The following is a 19,518-nucleotide window of genomic DNA, read 5'->3' on the forward strand; positions in this document are numbered from 1 at the left end:
CTCGTCGTCTTGATGAATGCTTCCGAATAATCCGCAACGCGCCAATGGAAAGTACCTATTCCATTATCACAAATACAATAACACGATTAGGGTTGACTTACAAACCAACCCATATGACACTTAGTGCAATTTCGACCCAAATGCACTTCCAAGTACAAACCGCGCCCAAAACTAACCAATAATCACTAACACGAGTGAAAATGGTCCTAACACACCAATTAAAGCCGAACACAAGTGTTAAACACGTGTCATACACATTTTGACACCAAAACCCTAGTTTTGACCCATTTCAAAATTAGTTAACCAAACACACCCAAAAGTGTTCCAATACTTCCAAAATCACTAAGCCTAGTGATTAAACTCATTATCAAACCCTAATCAAGGCCAAAACGTTAACTGACCCAAAACCCGCCAAGTGACAAGAATAACAAGTCACCTTAAACCCATTTCATCACCTAAAAAGGTTTTACAACAATCTAGCTCAAAGCCCTAACTTGAATATCAAATCTAACAAATGAAATTCGGAGTTTGAGCTTACCAATACCACCACACGTAGCTAGGAGCGAGATGAACAACTTTAGAACCCGAGCTTTTGCGAGAAATCGACTCCTTCCCTTCCAAATCAAGCTCTCTCTCACTAAAAGTGAGTTTCTCTCACTAGGGTTTGAGGAGTGTGTTTGTGTGTGTGAAATATGATCCAAAATGACCAAGGAACCAGCCTTGAAGGCTCCAAACTGGCACCTAAGTGAAATGACCATTTTACCCCTTTTTAAAATAAAAACACAGCTGGCTCGACAGACAAGTTGGACGGCATCCCGACCCTTGGACGGCGTCCCACGCTTCACATCTGGACGGCGTCCCATCCCTTGAACGGCGTCCCGTACTACTGAAATTTCAGAAATAGAAACAGGGTGTTACAACTCTCCCCCACTTAGAATCGATCACGTCCTCGTGATCCTCGTCACTAACCCACACGGACCACACTCCACGGTCCTCAAACATAAGTCCTAATCCGACTTTCCTAAGCAATTCTTCCCAATGAATCGCTTCTAACAACTAAAATCGTCACCCGCGATTTATCAATCCACAATTCCGAGCACTAAGACCATGCTCATTCCCTAACATCGGGAAAAATCAACCAATCTCTGACCGAGATATCAAACCCCTAGCGTACCATTACCAAGTACAATGCTAAGGTAACCAAGTCGCAATCCTAAGGTCAACAACCCGAAACAATGAAGACCGATCCAAACGAATCCTTACGGATAACACCAATCACTAACATCCCTTGTAGTGCGCAATACGACCAATACACAACTACCGTAACATCATAACAAACGGTTTAAACCAAAAGCGCCCAGAACGACTATGGCAACGCTAGTCCTAAGGTGTACAAAATCGGCTATTGTCACACCCGTGACAACATGTGAGCGAAACACGGCTATCGCATCACAAATCACACCACACGGTCCTCACGACCCCACCATCGGCGTATAAAACAACCGATAGTTCCCACAACACAACTCAAGAATGGTACTCTCATTTCTCACCGGTACTCGCATTTTCCGATAATGTTATGCCATGCCGACGTAACACTACTCTCCTGATGAAGTCAGCGGACCCCGAAGGCCATGCTTCACCAATCTCAACATCGGATGAAGTCAGCGGACCCGAAAGTCATGCTTCACCGATATATCACCTCGCTCATGATGAAGTCAGCGGACCCGAAGATCATGCTTCACCAATCGCATACTCCCATGATGAAGTCAGCGGACCCTAAAGGTCATGCTCCACCAATCAACAACCATGATGAAGTCAGCTGACCCGAAGATCATGCTTCACCAATCAACCACACCATAATGAAGTCAGCGGACCCCGAAGGTCATGCTTCATTAATCAACAATCCCATGATGAAGTCAGCGGACTCCAAAAGTCATGCTTCATCATTCATCAATACCACGATGAAGTCAGCGAACCCCGAAGGTCATGCTTCATCAATCACATACGCACTTTCGGCCTCAAACAACGAGTAGTGCAACATCGCGCTCTGTTACACTATAGTGAACCCTAGCGGATACCACTAACCATCTACAATCGAGCAAGAACCACCTATATCGAACATAGGTACCAAACAATAATTCTCCAAAAGAGAACCCGACTCACACACTTCCCTTAACCGAGGGATTTTACCTTGCTCGCCAAACACGTCCATTATCTCTCAACGAGATTCACTAACATACCACCTCAGTGATAATTTACAAATCCAATATCATAAGTACAAGTTAACCAAAATTGTACTCTACCACAAATCGACCCAAACTGTGTCTCGACTAAATTTCCGGATCTACCAAAAGCATCATCCGAAATCTCACACTATAACTTCCTCGTGCGGGAGTGTAACTCCCCCACTTGGAACTGAGTTCCAATATCCACAACTCGTACAATGCTACCAGAGGTAGACTTTACCAACAATTGGGTTCACACGACCCATCACTACATCTTGCTCCAACCTTGAGCATACGAAGGATTTTAACCAATCCTTAAAACCTTTCGAACGAAAAGTGCACCACAAATTACACAAACCAATACCCTTGCAATCGTCCAATTGCTTTAGTTTGTCAACTTCCACTTACTCACTCATGTACCTAAGGGTTTCACTCCGGTACCCTAAGCACAATGTAACCGCAACACCATCGGAGTCGAACACCACGCTAGTAGGTATAAAAGAGGCACCTAATGTCGCGTCATGTAGGCTCCATTACCGACATACATCGATATCCAAAACACTCTATCTCAAGGGTTCCAACCCCCCGACGAACCTCACGCTTCATCAATCTCAACACAAAAGCGAACACGCGCTTAACAACCGAACACCAAAACCCATTTCCATGGCTTGGTAGAACATTTCCCAAATACTAAGGAATGCTTGGTTGCACCAAGTCTTAAGCCCTTCGCCCGACAATCCAACGTCACCATAGGGTACTTCCATTAGGAACGTCACCCATAACATCAATATGCACAACACAAGGCATTTAATCAACTCAAACACAACGGATCATAATAAATAATCAAAGGACATATTTATTAAAACGAAACGTACCTTAACGTCTCCTTGCCGCACATGTCCCTGCTAACTTGGGACAATCCGACTTACGATGTCCTTCTTCTTGGCAATTAAAGCACACCATGTCATCACCCTTTGGTACCGAACATTCCCAAGACTTGTGACCCCTCACACCACAATTGTAACATCTAGCCGCACTAGAATCCGGTATACCCGTTCGCGTACCACCCGTGCTCACACTCGGACCCTTAGTCCTCTTACTCGGAGCACCATAAGAAACAACCCTTCTCTCCCTTGAAGGTTCACCCTTCTTCGATCATGAATACGACTCGAAACCTCTAGCCGCGGTGAATAACTCCGCAAACGATTTCGCCTGAACTCTGCTAATATTACTCTTTAAGTCATCATTCAAGGTTCGATAGAAATCTTGCATCAACAAATGATCATTCCCCAAATACTCCGGGCAAAAACGAGCCTTCGCCATAAAGGTCGTCTTGAGAGTATTCAAATCCATAGACCCTTGTCGCAAATTTCGCAACTCATTACGCAATTCCCACAAATCGGCCAAAGTCCGGAACTCCTCGAAGAATTCCTCCTTAAACTCGTCCCACGATAAGGCCATAAACGTTTCGCCACCGAAAAGATCAATCTTACCATCCAACCAATCCCTCGCCCTACCCCGCAACAAACTCGTAGCGAGTCTCGTCTTTTTCTCGGGAGGGCAATCAATAGTACGAAAACACCCTTCAACATCCGAGATCCAAGTTGTACTTACCAAAGGATCCAGTTTTCCGTCATACATCGGGGGTTTAGTCCTCATGAAGCTCTTAAGACAACGCTCCATTTCACCACTACTTTGAAGTTCGGAATACTTCCTATCCATTTCTTCTTGAAACGCACTCATTTGCTCCGCAACGGCGGCCACAACTCTAGCGTTAAACTCCGTGTCATTCGCCTCGATCTCGTTTCGCGTCGTCATTCTAAAGAATGCAAAACGATTAGTCCACGAATGTATAAAACCGCACGCACAACACCGTCCCATCTTGCTAAACACTCGTCGTACATCACTCGTTAGACACGATTTGCACCCGTAATAAGGTTTGCAAGTCCTTATTACGCACACACGCCGCATCGACTTGTTAGTACAACGACCGCCTCGCTCGATGATATAAACAAACACAACCACAAACAAAACACAACGCAACGCAAGAATCAATATCGCAACACAATAGCATATTAATAATATCTGCATTACTAATATAAACGTTAGTCAACCTACAATCAAGGCACTAACTAAACCTATTCCGACCCGTAATTCTACAAGTCCCGCAACAAATAAGCACACACAAAAATCTAAGTCTAGGCACCTATCTCAAGTCACCTAAATCCCTTAGACCATGCTCTGATACCACTTGTAACAACCCAACCCGTTAACCATCCGTAAAAGTGCCATAAATTTTTTTTTAAGAGCCAGTTGATCTGGACGGCGTCCAGTTGTAAAAACCAGGATGGCGTCCAGCCATCTGGGACGGCGTCCAGATGTGCTGCCAGATTCTGATCAGTTTTACGTTTTACACACGGGTGAAAAACCCGCTTCCCGACACTTTTAAACCAACACACTTTCACAATATATTACAATAGGTTAAACTAAGAGTTTTTCATAATAAAAACCAAGTTTTACGACACCGGGCCCACATCGACCCAAAATACCACAAGTAACTATTTCGACCCATTAGTTTATACAAAACATAGACCGAGCATGGGATTGGGGACACGCTACCCAATCCTAAACAAATCCAAAAGCAAGTCTTCTAAAGCAACTACGCAAGTCCACTAGTCCCCGCGCTTACCCGAGCCACCGCATCCATGCAATCTATAAAAATGTAAACAACGGAGGGTAAGCTAACGCTTAGTGAGTGAAAATATACTACATACATATATATGTATAAAATGGACATGCCATAATAATAATCAAATAGCGCATACCGAAGCATCCAAGTATAAGGCAAGCTAAACCTAGCATATCGTACGTTCACTAAGCACAAGCTAACAACACCAACAATATAGTAAGTTCGCAAACAACGTTGCGAACAATGCCAACAAGCTACAACCAGAAGGTTAGCTACATCACGTCAATACAACATTATACGTATACAATATATATATATATATAACAACGCGTAAAACTCCCAAGGTTAACCATAACGCTATGGTGCTACCGGCTCGTGGTTCACACCATACGCAATTGAGTCATACTCTTTTATAGTGCTATCGGCTCGTGGTTCACACTCGATGCTACCGACTCGTGGTTCACATCAATTATTTTATAGTGCTACCGGCACGTGGTTCACACTCGATGCTACCGGCACGTGGTTCACATCAATTATTTTATAGTGCTACGGGCTCGTGATTCACACTCGATGCTACCGGCTCGTGGTTCACATCCTATCACACACACACATTATGGCACTACCGGCTCGATGGTTCATACCATAACATTCACAAATAAATACGCCATATACACATACGTATAATTATTCCACTCACAATACTACCCTTCGCCATTGGGGTTATATCTAAGTCCGCATCACAATATTAACCCTTCGCCATTGGGGTTATATAATCCACATCATACCGTGTGTGATAATGTACACACAAATTGTGTACCCCGCCAAAGGTGGCCAACCAAAACGCACAACCGTGCCAATTGGACCTATACACAAGTCCATCAAATCCACCTATATGTGAAGTGAGCTCTATAACCAAGAAACACTTCACCCCGACCCGCACCCATCCTACACATACATATGCACATAGGATATTAACACTCACCTCGTCGTCTTGATGAATGCTTCCGAATAATCCGCAACGCGCCAATGGAAAGTACCTATTCCATTATCACAAATACAATAACACGATTAGGGTTGACTTACAAACCAACCCATATGACACTTAGTGCAATTTCAACCCAAATGCACTTCCAAGTACAAACCGCGCCCAAAACTAACCAATAATCACTAACACGAGTGAAAATGGTCCTAACACACCAATTAAACCCGAACACAAGTCTTAAACACGTGTCATACCCATTTTGACACCAAAACCCTAGTTTTGACCCATTTCAAAATTAGTTAACCAAACACACCCAAAAGTGTTCCAACACTTCCAAAATCACTAAGCCTAGTGATTAAACTCATTATCAAACCCTAATCAAGGCCAAAACATCAACCGACCCAAAACCAGCCAAGTGACAAGAATAACAAGTCACCTTAAACCCATTTCATCACCTAAAAAGGTTTTACAACAATCTAGCTCAAAGCCCTAACTTGAATATCAAATCTAACAAATGAAATTCGGAGTTTGAGCTTACCATGTGATGACCCAAAAATTTCTGACTAAATTTAAACTTAATCTTTGTATGATTAACATTTCCGACACGATAAGCAAAGTCTGTAAAACTGAATCTCAAAAGTTTTGAATTACTTTTATATATTTAAATACCCTTCGGTTGTTTTCGACGATTCGCGAACAATTATATGTAAATAGATACATATATACTATAACATGAAAAGGTAACAATGTATTAATTATTTGATACCGTACATTAAACTTATTGGTTTAAATATCTATTCGAATGTATATGATAAGTTGAAATATTTATTATTAAAATATTTATAAATAACTTCCAATGTGTATTTAAAAACTGATTTATGTATATTAAAAAGATATATACATATATATAATAAACGATAGTAACATTCGTTTATTGATTCAATTGATATTTAGTTAAGTTAACTAAAGCGTTTAAGATGAACCAGTTAAACACTAATTTGTTACAGTGTTTTCAAATTGCCACATTACTCAAAATGCTACAGTGTTTTCGAAAATCACTATTTGCTACAGTGAAATTGACTTTGCTACAGTGAATTGCTACAGTGAATTTGACTTTGCTACAGTGAATTGCTACAGTAACTTTGCTACAGTAAAACACTATTATAAAAATGTGTTTTAACAAATAGCGAGACGATGATTTATAGAAGTAAATGACCAAAACACTCGAAAGTTTAAGATACACTTTGAGTGATATAATTAAGGGATAATTTAAGGCTATATTTTGACAAAGGTACGTGTCACGAAATGTAAAATGCAAGTTTTCTAAGCGTACGAAAATGCGTTCGAGAAACCGGAACCGGGACATAAGTCGAGTGATGACGTACGACTTATCGGAACAAAAATTACAAGTCTACTATGCACAAGAATAAAATATAATATATAAATAATTATATTAATTATTTATATATTTATATTTATTTTATATTATGTCGACAAGCTAGGAGCCAAAACAATGTGAGCTGTCCCTGGTCCTCATGCGAGTCGCATGGCCAGAAGGCCATTTCCATGCGAGTCGCATGACTCCAGATTTCAGGCCAGGTTCTATAAATTGCAGTTTTTGGCTCGAGATAATCACACACATACACAAATATAGATATACTCCGTAATATTATTTATTATTATTATTATTATTATTATTATTATTATTATTATTATTATTATTATTAATAAGATTATTATTAATCTTATTATTTTTATTATTAATGTTATTATTTTTGCGATACAAAAATAATAATGTACATAAAATATTACGACGGAGTGCTGTCCAAGTAATTTTCAAAAATGAGTTTTCGAGCAAGCTAGAGCTAAGGAAATTATGGGTTATTGTCAAGGAGGTTATGGGTAATGTTCGGGGGTATATTTTTGAATCAAACCTCGTGCTTATTATCTCCAATGCGTCTACATGCTTTCCTACAATATTGTATATCAATATTAAATAGTGAGTTTCATATGATCCCTTTTACTCAATATATTTTGGGCTGAGAATACATGCGACTGTTTATAAATACTGAAAATACTAGATTTATATGCGTGAGTTTCATATGATCCCTTTTACTCAATATATTTTGGGCTGAGAATACATGCGACTGTTTATAAATACTGAAAATACTAGATTTATATGCGTGAGTTTCATATGATCCCTTTTACTCAATATATTTTTGGGCTGAGAATACATGCGACTGTTTATAAATACTGAAAATACTAGATTTATATGCGTGAGTTTCATTTGCTCCCTTTTTAATTGCTTTTGCAATCTATATTTTTGGGGTGAGAATACATGCACTTTATTTTAAAAACAATGGATACAAGTACATACTAAATTCTACACTGAGTTTGAACCGAAAATCCCTTAGCTTTGGTAACTAGTAACTGTCAGTTATAAGAACTGGTAGGCGCGAGTAGTAGTATATGGATCCATAGGGCTTGATATCCCCGTCCGAGCTAGAGCACTAGCCTTTTAACGGACGTATGCTATTTGAGAAGCGTACACGTTGGTTTGCGTGTATTATTAAGATGATTATACAAAGGGTACAAATTATATAAGCATTAAAGTTTAGTTACCAGGGTGCTCAATTTTGTAGAACCGATTGATAAACGTTTCGGATGAAACAACTGAAATCTTGTGATCCACCTTTTATGTAAAACCTATTGATAAACGTTTTGAATAAAAAAACTGAACTTTTGTAATCCACATTGATATACGGATTATGTGTAATATTAAAACTATGAACTCACCAACCTTTGTGTTGACACTTGAAGCATGTTTATTCTCAGGATTCTAGAAGTCTTCCGCTGTTTGCTTATACGTGATACAAGATATGTGCTTGGAGTCATACATGCTATATACAAGAAACTTGCATTCACCAAACCATTACCATGTATCTTATTTTGACTGTATTGTCAACAGATGTATTATTGTAAACCATTTAAATGGTGATTGTCTATACGTAGAAATCATCAGATGTTAAAAACCTGGAATTTATATATTCATTTATGAAATACCTTTTCAAACGAATACAATGTTACAAAATGTATCACATAGAGGTCAAATACCTCGCAATGAAATCAATGAATGACGTGTTCGTCCATATGGATTTGGAGCGATCGTCACATACCAATACCACCACACGTCGCTAGGAGCGAGATGAACAACTTTAGAACCCGAGCTTTTGCGAGAAATCGACTCCTTCCCTTCCAAATCAAGCTCTCTCTCACTAAAAGTGAGTTTCTCTCACTAGGGTTTGAGGAGTGTGTTTGTGTGTGTGAAATATGATCCAAAATGACCAAGGAACCAGCCTTGAAGGCTCCAAACCGGCACCCAAGTGAAATGACCATTTTACCCCTTATTAAAATAAAAACACAGCTGGCTCGACAGACAAGTTGGACGGCGTCCCGACCCTTGGACGGCGTCCCACTCTTCAGATCTGGACGGCGTCACATCCCTTGGACGGAGTCCCGTACTACTGAAATTTCAGAAATAGAAACAGGGTGTTACAGTTCACACCTCTAAATAACGAAGAAGTAGAAGAAATTCGTGGCGAGGATCAACAACCAAATGTCCGGGTTTGAGCAAGTCATAAAAGAAAAGGAAAGGAACAAGCAAAAGAACCACAACATAAAAAATTGTGGACTTCTCCCGAAGAAATTTGGTTGGCAAAGTGTTGGATTGATTGCTCGAAAGATGGGGTTCACGGTAACTCGCAAAGAAACACGGCTTTTTGGACGAGAGTACGAAATAAGTTTAATGATAACGATTTTGGGTATTTAAGAAATGACGACCAATTAAGTAGAAAATGGTTACATATGGATAAGGCGTGCAAAGATTTCACGGCCTTATATAATGAAGAAGAACGTAACCCAAGACGTAGCGGTCGTGTCGAGCAAGACGTATATAACATTACGGTGGAAAGATATCAAAATCGGGCATCGAAATGACTTACAAGGATGTTTGGAGTTTTTGAAAACAAGGCCTAAGTAGTATTCACCACATGCAATTGGTGGTAGTGGTGTGCGCAGGAGAAAGGGACAACTTGTAATAGATGATGATATCGAAGATGAAGTTGGGGAAAACCAAATAGTTAATCTCGGGGAAGATCGTTTAGACAACCTTCAGGATCTTTTTGGAGAGTATGCGATTCAACATCCTATGGGAAGAGACCGAGCTAAGAAGGCTGTGAGAAAATCGGTTTCGTCTGATGCGGGTACATCATCACGGGGTACGAACTCTTCACGTGGTACGAATTCTTCAAGATTTGACGAGTTATCTTCTTGGTGGGAAGAGAAAAAGGATAAAGAATTGGAGAAACGAAGCAAGGGTATTGATCGTATAGTTGAGGAAGAACGAATGAGGTCGGCACTCGAGTGTGTCACAAAATTATTTAAACTTGACGTTAACGAAATCCCCGACCCGAAAGAAAGAAAAAAAGCTTTGAAGTTCAAGAAAAAGATGGCCGAGCGTTACAAAGAATATCTTTCAAGCGACGATGACGACGAGGACGACGCCGAGTAGTTTTAATTTCTAGTAATTTAATAAAGTAATGGTGTAATTTTAGGATTTCTAGTTTTAATTTTAGGCTTTCTTTAATAAAGTAGTTTTTTTTAGGACTTTAATAAATTGTAATCGTTTAATTTTATTAATTAAAGTGTGTTTTTATTAATATAAACCATTATTAATTTTATATATGTTATATTTTTATAAAAAAAAATGATTTTTTGTACATCAAATTAATCAAACAAAAAGAAAAACTAATAAAAATGTGAGACCAATTTAACTTATCACATAACCATCACACCCACCACTACAAACTCCATCACGCCATCACCCCATCACATTTGCCAACTCAGCACTATACCCCACAAAAAACCCCATCACCCCCCATCACGCCCATCACCATTAAAAAGGGTCTTAATGGATCCAACAAATAAAAAGAAACGTAATAACGTTACAGAAATATTTATGAAACCTTTGTATGTAAAAATCGATGCTTACCTACGGGATACAATAAGGAAGGGGAAAAATCGACCAGTGCTGGTGACGTTGGTGGATGCGGTGGTGCTGGTGACGATGGTGACGACAGTAAGCTGGGGGCGAAGCAGTTAAGATCGTCACGGCCGTCATTTTTGGCAGCCGGAGGATGGTGGAAGTCGATGGTCACGATGGTGATAAAGGGGGAGTGGCAAGAGAGATTTTGGGGAGGTTGGTAGATAGTATTTTAGGCTTTGTTCCAGAGATTTTGTAGAGAATAAATGAAATAGAAGGGAGGTGAATGAAGGGGAATGATTGTGAATCATTCCAATTTAGAAGGATTGGATGGAAGGAAAATTACACTGTTACTCCCTTTCCTTTCCTTCATTTCCAAACTCTGGAACACTCATTCTTTGATTCAATCTTTCCAAACCCTTTCCTTTCCTTTAAAAAACCAACTCTGGAACAGACCCTTAGGGAAAATGGAGAGCAGAGGAAGCATCGAGAGGCAATTATTAGGGAAAATGGAGAGGAGAAGAAGCATAAATATCTAGGGTGCAAAACGACTAAATAACCCTTTTTGAATTAAATGAAAAGACGAAAATATCCTTTTCGAGTAAAGAAATGGCTGTCTACAGTAACCGAAATGTTCTCAATTGTATAATAACTAGTTATCGAACCCTCACTTTGCGCCGGGGGTTCGATTTTCAATGTATTTTATTGTGTTTAGTTTGTAAAATTATTTCGTGGCTAACGATCATGTCGTTGAAGCGCAACTCGAGTCGAATTAAAAGGTATAACCCGTCAAAGATTTAAATGTTATTTTACATCTTCGCGTTTCGCTATGAAATTGTCGACTTTTAAAAATTTAATGCAAAATCAACGTGTATGAAAAGTACCTCAAATATTTATTGTTTTTTAAAAAGCGTTCATTTTGCCTATAGTTAGTGACATTGTGTTCCTAAAATTATTTCGAGTTTAATGATGTTGTCGGAAGAATTTAAATCGTTGCGAGCGAGAAGATATGACCCGTTGAATATTTAGGTGGAGTTTAGTTAAGATATTTTATGAAAATAGTTATTTAACACTTTACCCCCCGTTTGGGGGGTCGGTTTTATTTTTTGAACAGAGTTGGGGCTTTATTTGAGAAAAAGAAGGAAAAAGTAAAAAAAAAAAAAAAAAAAGTGAAAATTTGACACTTTACTCCTCTGTTTGGGGGGGTCGATTTTATTTTTTGAACAAAGTTGGGGGCTTTATTTGGGAAAAGGAAGGAAAAGGTAAAAAAAAAAAAAAGTTAAAGATGAAAATACCTCTGGTTACTATTCATCATTTTTGTCTAATAGTTAACAAATAAGGGGGTCCGCGCTCAGCTGCGTTCGGGAATTTGTTTTACGTAACCATATGTTTTCAATTAAATTATTTTCAAGAGCCCAAACAGTTATACTTTAATCATTATTAATTAGACTAATTTAAAAACTCGCATAATTTGAAAACTTTTGTCAGTTAATATTAAATATGGGTAGAAGGTTTAAAAACTTTTTGTAAGGATAAAATAAAGAAAGTTAAGAAAGAAAGATTGTAAAAAAAGGTTTAGGGAAGAATTATAAAATAAAAAAGTATGAGTCTTTAAAAATATCAAATGGAGTGAAGAGGAAGGGTTAGAAAAATGATAGTAAAGGGTAATAGTTGAGAAGAGAAAGAAGAAGAAAAAAATAAAAAAATGTTGCTAGGAATCGATCCCAAGCCACGTGAGTTGTACACTTCATGCCATACCACATGACCAATGTTGCGTTTGGTCTATTGCTAGTTATTAATTATTTATAGGTTTAAAAAGTGGTATTAGGAAAAGACAAAATGCAAAGATGGAGGGTTGTATTTGAAAAAATTGCATTTAAGTTTTAAATGAATAGTTCTTTTTTTTTGTCCTTTTGTGTTTTCCAAATGAATATATATATATATATATAGTTGAAGAAATTGCATTTAAGTTTCAAATGAATAGTTCATTTTTTTGTCCTTTTGTGTTTTCCAAATGAATATATGTATAATATAGTAATTTACTAATAACTTACGGAGTAAGTAATTAGAGCCTACGTCAAGATCCATTTATGCATTTTTTTTCTTGTTTGTAAAATATTCTAACAGAAAATAAATAATACGTAGTAAATTATTTTGAATAAATCCCACTAGTTAATACTCCGTACTTATTATAGAAATCTTAGGTCATGTTTGTTTTTCACTTAATTGACTTAATACAATGAAACTTAATATAAAAAACTATTAAATGGTGTTTGTTTTTTACTAAATATATAAGACACGTCTTAATTAAAAAATCAAAAGATTTGTGAATTTCCATTTAAGTCTTCAATTTTTAATAACTAATATTTTAACTACCCACTTGTAAAGTTAATTTTGTAAATTTAATTATTCAGACATTTCTTTAGCAAAAAAAAAATTAATAATTATTTATTCTTCAATTAATTTTTTCAGACGTCATATATATATTCAGACAAAAGAACTTAATAAGAAAAAGAAAAAAAAAACAAGAGGTTGAGGGTATTTAGCCTAGTGGTATCGTTGTAGCCCTCTAACCAAGAGGTTGAGGGTTAAAGTCCCATTTGGGACATATTCGGGGTTGTAAATATTCGTGTTAATGGTGTGTGTGAGTTTGTCTTTCAAAAAAAAAAAAATTTACGGGGCCTTAATCTTAGGGTGCGTTTGTTTGCCTCTTAATGGAATGGTTCAGTGCTGAATGCTGAACCATTCAGCATTCAGTGCGTTTGTTTCCGACTTCTGAATGACATATGGTGCTGAATGGTTCAGAATTCAGTGCTGAATCATTCAGAGATGAAACACTCTCTTAACCATTAAAAGCCTAAATTTTCTGTAATTTTCACCCCAATCCTATCCTGAACACTTAACTAAGAAGTATATTGAATATTTTATTCATGTTGCACTTTGATAAGGTAAATTTACTCAGTTTATATCGTTTATTCTAAATGATTATTAAACAGCTTATTTCCATTCAGAACAAACTTTATTCAGAGGCTTTTAATCATTCAGTTTCTGAACCATTCAACGCTAAATCATTCAGTTTTATCAAACTCACCCTTAATCTTAATACAAATTAAAAAATATCATTATCATTCATAAATCATCTACCTCACGTCCTCACCGAATGTTATACACGTCATCAACTGCAAAAAAAAAAAAAAAAAAAAAGGAAAAAAAAAAACTAATTTAACGACTAAATATCAATTTGCCACCCCCAAAGAATCACATTCACTTATGTAAGCGTAAGCCCACACGTCTTATTCACAAATTTCAAACATATCAAAACCACCATTCATCGTCTCCCACAACTTCTGTCACAAACCACCACCTGTTCATCAATCCATCTTCACATGCACTCATGATCACACCATTTTCAAACAATTCAAACCCAAATTCATCAATTCCATTTCAACCCCACCTCACAAAATGGGTCAAAACCCAAACCCAAAAGGTTTAATCATCGGTAATTACTGTCACGACATCTTAATCAAAGACAACCTCGTACTCGCCCAAACCCTCGGCGGCGCCGTCTCTTTCATCTCCGCCGTCCTCCACGGCCTCACCATCTCCGCCGATTACATCTCAAAAGTGGGCCCAGATTTCATTTACAACGACACTGTTAATAATCACACCCCAATTGTATCCCAATCAGGTAAAACAACGGTTTTTGAAGCTTACTTTTTATCCGATGATCCGTCGGTGATCCGACGGGAGGATCGGGTACTTAAACGGGTTGAATCATGCGACCCGATTAACGTATCCGATTTACCGGATGAAAAGGTGTATGATTTCGGTATGGCAGTTGGGATTGCAGGGGAAGTAATCCCTGAAACCCTAGAAAAATTGTTGGATATTTGTAATGTTGTGTTTGTAGATATACAATCGTTGATTCGAGTTTTCGATGAGACGAATGGAACAGTAAAACATGTGGGATTAAAACAAAGTGGGTTTTATCATTTGGTTCATCGAATCGGGTTTTTGAAAGCTTCTGCTGAAGAAGCACCTTTTATGGATGTTGAAGAAGTTAGGAAATTGTGTTGTGTGGTTGTTACTAGTGGGAAAGATGGGTGTAGTTTGTATTGGAAAGATGGTGAGATGCAAATCGACCCGTTTTCTACGGTTCAAGTTGACCCGACTGGTGCAGGGGATAGTTTCTTGGCTGGGTTGGTTGCTGGGTTAGTAGAAGGGCTTGCAATCCCTGATGCTGCTTTGCTTGGGAACTTTTTCGGGTCGTTGACGGTTGGACAGATTGGGTTGCCCGAATTCGATGAAAGGTTAATGCAGGTTGGTTTTCAGTTTAGTATGTATGATTTTGAAGTTATTATTATATATTACATCTTAAGTTTAGATTAATTAATGTTATGGCAATGGTATAGATTGTGCATTATGTTAGATGTCATTTTGTGTATTATACTTTAGTCTCAATCTAATTGTCTAGTATTCCTCTTGGTTGCCCTGAATTTATCGTCCACACTTTTATAAATAGATAAGAATAAGAATAAGTAGATAAAACTCATTTATACGCTAACATTGAGTTGTAGCTCAACTGGCAGTGGCCTGAGGTCAGGAGTTCGACTCCGCTGGGCTACAACATTGCAATTAATGTTATCCCCGACCTGTACCATCCACCCAGGTCGCCTTTCGCTTAGTGCGGGTGCAGCGGGGAGGGGGGTTTTACCGGCCATGCCCTCGGATTGGTCCGGATTTCCTCCAGGGCAGTAGTTGGGGGCGGGTTATGCAACTACGGGAGATGAACACGTGGGTGGTTTAGTCCCCTGCGTGATCCCAAACTGATGTCCAAAAAAATCTCACTTATTCGCTTAGTGTATGCGTGTAAGAGAGAATGATAATTAAAAAGTATGTGTAAAACTGTAAAGTAGATAAAAAGTACAATAACATATCATAATGATTTATAGTATTTCTTAAGTTGCGTATTTTTTGTCTGGTTACAATTAATTTGGACGGAGAGTGTAAATAATATTCCGTAATTTGTACAATGTAAGGGGTTGTTTGGAATGTTTATCTAAAGTGCGTATCTGCGTAATGAATAAGCAGGTATTAATGTGCTTAATTTCAAGTGTTTATTCCTTGTAAGTAAGCAGATTCATAAATAGTGCTTATGAGCAGTTTTAAATAGTGCTTGAATATGCTTGTTTTGTTGTAAATAAGCATTTATAGTTTGTTTTATGATTTGCTTATATGTTGTAAATAGATTGTTAAAAGTACCTTAGTCTATTGGTATTTAGGGATTTTTTGATGGCTTGGAAGTTAAAATAAGCGGCTTTTGATTTTATTGTTTTCTGATGCGTAACTGACATATTATAAGTTTTCTCAAGGTAGAAATCGAGCTAGAATGTTTTTTATGCAGATTCATAAATGATAACTCTTCGATTAACTTTTTCTTGTAGAAAGTGAAGAACGAGATTCACAAGAGGAAAACAGAGTGCAATGGTAACGATGACGATTCAAGATTTACAAAACCAAGGGGTCATGAACAGTTTATTGCATCACTACAATCTGCCAAATTAACAACAACTCGAACAATTTCTCCTCGTGTAGCTGATCAAGTTCTTGATCCCGATTCCGGGTACACTCATCACCAGATGTTATTTTTTAAAAAAAGTGTCTATGAAGAACCTATAAAGTCAATAGATGCTAACCCTTGATCCCCAAAAACCCACTTTTGTCTTTTTGTGTTCTAACTAGAAGTGTATCTATGAATAAGGGACCTTTAATTTGCTTGTAGCATGTATCTTTTTTGTTTGTTAACTCCCATAGTCCCATATGTCACACGATACGTACTGCAAATTTCGAAGAAAATTATGCAATAAAAGATATTAAGTCGATTTAATGTTTATAAGCTTTGCTTCTATAATAAATAGCATGAATGTCATGTCGAATTGCTTGATGTTCATCGTTCAGGTCATGATTTACATCCCCAAATATGATCATTTTATTTTATATGGACTCCCACATAATTATATTTCTGTAACTTGTATGTTCTTGTGGTTACTCGTGGGCTTTGGGTATATCACTTTGTATTATCTTGTATGGTCAGTGGTGAAAGCGAACGGAACACAACCAAACAAAACCAACCTAGCCTAACAATCTATCTGGGGCGAGTCGAACCACACCAACCCAACGAGACAGCACGGGAAAAAACATACAAGAGACAAATACACCTACGCAATTAAACAAAAGGGCTAACCAAATAAAACAACTGACCAACATACCAAATTTTAAAAAAAAAAAAAAAAATTAAAGCGCACCAAACAACAAGGGATACTAAGTTTTTCTGCGGCAAGAGAAGCTTCTCTCTCTTTCGAACCCGGCTTGAGAAGCTTTCTTTCCACCTGTTGTTCGAGAAGAAAAGGGATAATTGGGCGGAGCTCTTAAGAGACAAGGGAGGGCACTCGCTTACCCAAAAGTTGGGATTGCATGTGTAATTTTCTATAGTATTTGAGGGTATATATTAGTTTTATATAGGTTTTGCCCTCCTAAAAATTGTAAAATTTGTAGTTCTGCACTTCTTTCCGGTGTATTCAATAATTTTCAAAATCAAATCACTTTGATACGGGCAAATCACGCGTTTTCCCGCATGCTTATTTGTAGTATTATTTTATTTTTATTTGGTGTTACTAGTATATCAAATTCATAGATACCTTAATAATACCCAATTTGTTCGTTCTAGTATTGTATGTATGTTCGTATAATCTGTTTGTTTGATTTTTTAGCAATTAAGTTTATATATATAGTTTGTTATAAATTTATATATCTTTGTCCACTTTTTTCATTTTTCTGTCTTTTTTTTCCTTAGTCCCGAAGTACTTTTCATAAATAGACTTTGTTTTATATTTGTTGTAGTAGAATATTTTATATTCTTTGAATTTATGCAATTTTCTAATGGTTTCAGTTCGTAACAAGATATGTATGGACTCTAATAGGTCACTAGTTCAATCACTGGCAATGCCCAAATCGCTAGTTCAATTCTCTAGGGGGTTTTCTCAATGTGGTTTTCCTCTAACGCGTGTGTGACAAATGAACATGAAGGTGGTTAATTCTCTTAGGATGATGCCGATATTGTTCAAAAAAAAAAAAAAAAAAACAAGATAGGTTTGGAAGCAACTGTGAAAAGGAGGTGAAGGTTTTCGAACCGACTTATAATTTCGTATATAATATAACTATGTTGATATTTGTTTGTTTTTGTTATGTTTTAACTTTCGCCCTCCTAAAAATAATTTTCAAGTTTGTTTTTGTTATGTTTTAACTTTCGCCCTCCTAAAAATAATTTTCAAGTTCCGCCACTGATATATATATGTTGGGCGATTCAAAAGAAGAAACATTAGTTGACCCGACGTCAAAACCACCATCAATAGATGAACCGGTCTTCTAACCGACATCAGGACCGTCTTCAACAAACCATGACTTCAACAAACCATGAATCAGTGGCGGAACTTGACCCCGACTCGGGAGGGGGCGAAACTAATCGAAGGGGGGTAAACACTAAAAAAAAACCTTATTTTTTCGTAATTTTTTTTTTTTAGTGTAGATTTTTTTTTTACTGAAATCGAGGGGGGATACCCCCTTTGGTCCCTTAAATGTTCCGCCCCTGCCATGAATAGCATCCTCAAGAGCAAAATCGTCATCTTAATCGCCAAGAAAAAGGTTTCGTCATTGTATGTGGATTTCTTATTGGGTTTTTTATTCGATTTACCCACTACGATATCAACTTGCTTTCTCGAGATACTAATAGAAAGAGAACATTTCACTAGATGGTGCCAATTTTATCTTCGACATGTTTACAACACATCAAGGTCATATGAGATGAGTGCGATAACTTTCTATGGGGGCGCGCATCACTTTGGACGTGCTTTACTTTACCGGCAGATGCAGGAGTCAAAACGTAATAGCTAGGCACGTCGTGTGATGCCCCGTACAAAACCATCGTGTACGAATCATCAACAACAGGATCATTACAAGGTTAAGTACTACATGCTGTAATAAAAGAAGTTGCATTAACGATAAAAAAAAATGACGTCATAACCGACGTCAATTGTTTTACACCAACAGTATGTTTCTACGAAAAGCAAGCATGAATAAATGTATGTGACCCTTAGGTCGTTACAAAACATAGTTTCAAAAGTTTTAAAGTTTGAATGCAAGATAAACAGTTCATGCGGTGATAATACTAGAGCAGCGGGTGTCTACGGCAAGACTAGCACGACAGCGGAAGCAAATAACCTTAAGCACCTGAGAAAAACATGCTTAAAAACGTCAACACAAAGGTTGGTGAGCTATAGTTTAAGTATAACAGTATGTAAGGTAGGCCACGAGATTTCGGTGCTAAAAAGAGCGTTTCAAAACAGTATGATAAAGTATATGTTAACCGTGGGCACTTGGTAACTAACTTAACGTTTATACCCCCTGAAAGTACACTTGACAAGTGTGTATGTTTACGAAGTATTAAACACTCGTTAAATGCTAGCGCTACTAGCCCGAGTGGGGATGTCAAACCCTATGGATCCATATCTAAGATTCGCGTTCA

At 37.7% G+C, this 19,518-nt stretch overlaps 1 protein-coding gene across 1 annotated transcript; it reads left to right on the forward strand.

Moving 5' to 3' along the window:
- The first annotated feature begins 14,202 nt into the window (after nucleotides 1-14,202).
- Nucleotides 14,203-16,814, forward strand: LOC139899026 (inositol 3-kinase-like). The gene is made up of 2 exons (XM_071881833.1): nucleotides 14,203-15,257; nucleotides 16,382-16,814. Exons 1-2 carry the CDS (start codon nucleotides 14,400-14,402, stop codon nucleotides 16,637-16,639), a joined length of 1,116 nt encoding a protein of 371 aa, XP_071737934.1. The 5' UTR covers nucleotides 14,203-14,399; the 3' UTR covers nucleotides 16,640-16,814.
- The last annotated feature ends 2,704 nt before the right edge of the window (nucleotides 16,815-19,518 follow it).

This window comes from Rutidosis leptorrhynchoides, chromosome 3 (genome assembly GCF_046630445.1).
Source record: "Rutidosis leptorrhynchoides isolate AG116_Rl617_1_P2 chromosome 3, CSIRO_AGI_Rlap_v1, whole genome shotgun sequence".
Classification (NCBI taxonomy): Eukaryota; Viridiplantae; Streptophyta; class Magnoliopsida; order Asterales; family Asteraceae; genus Rutidosis; species Rutidosis leptorrhynchoides.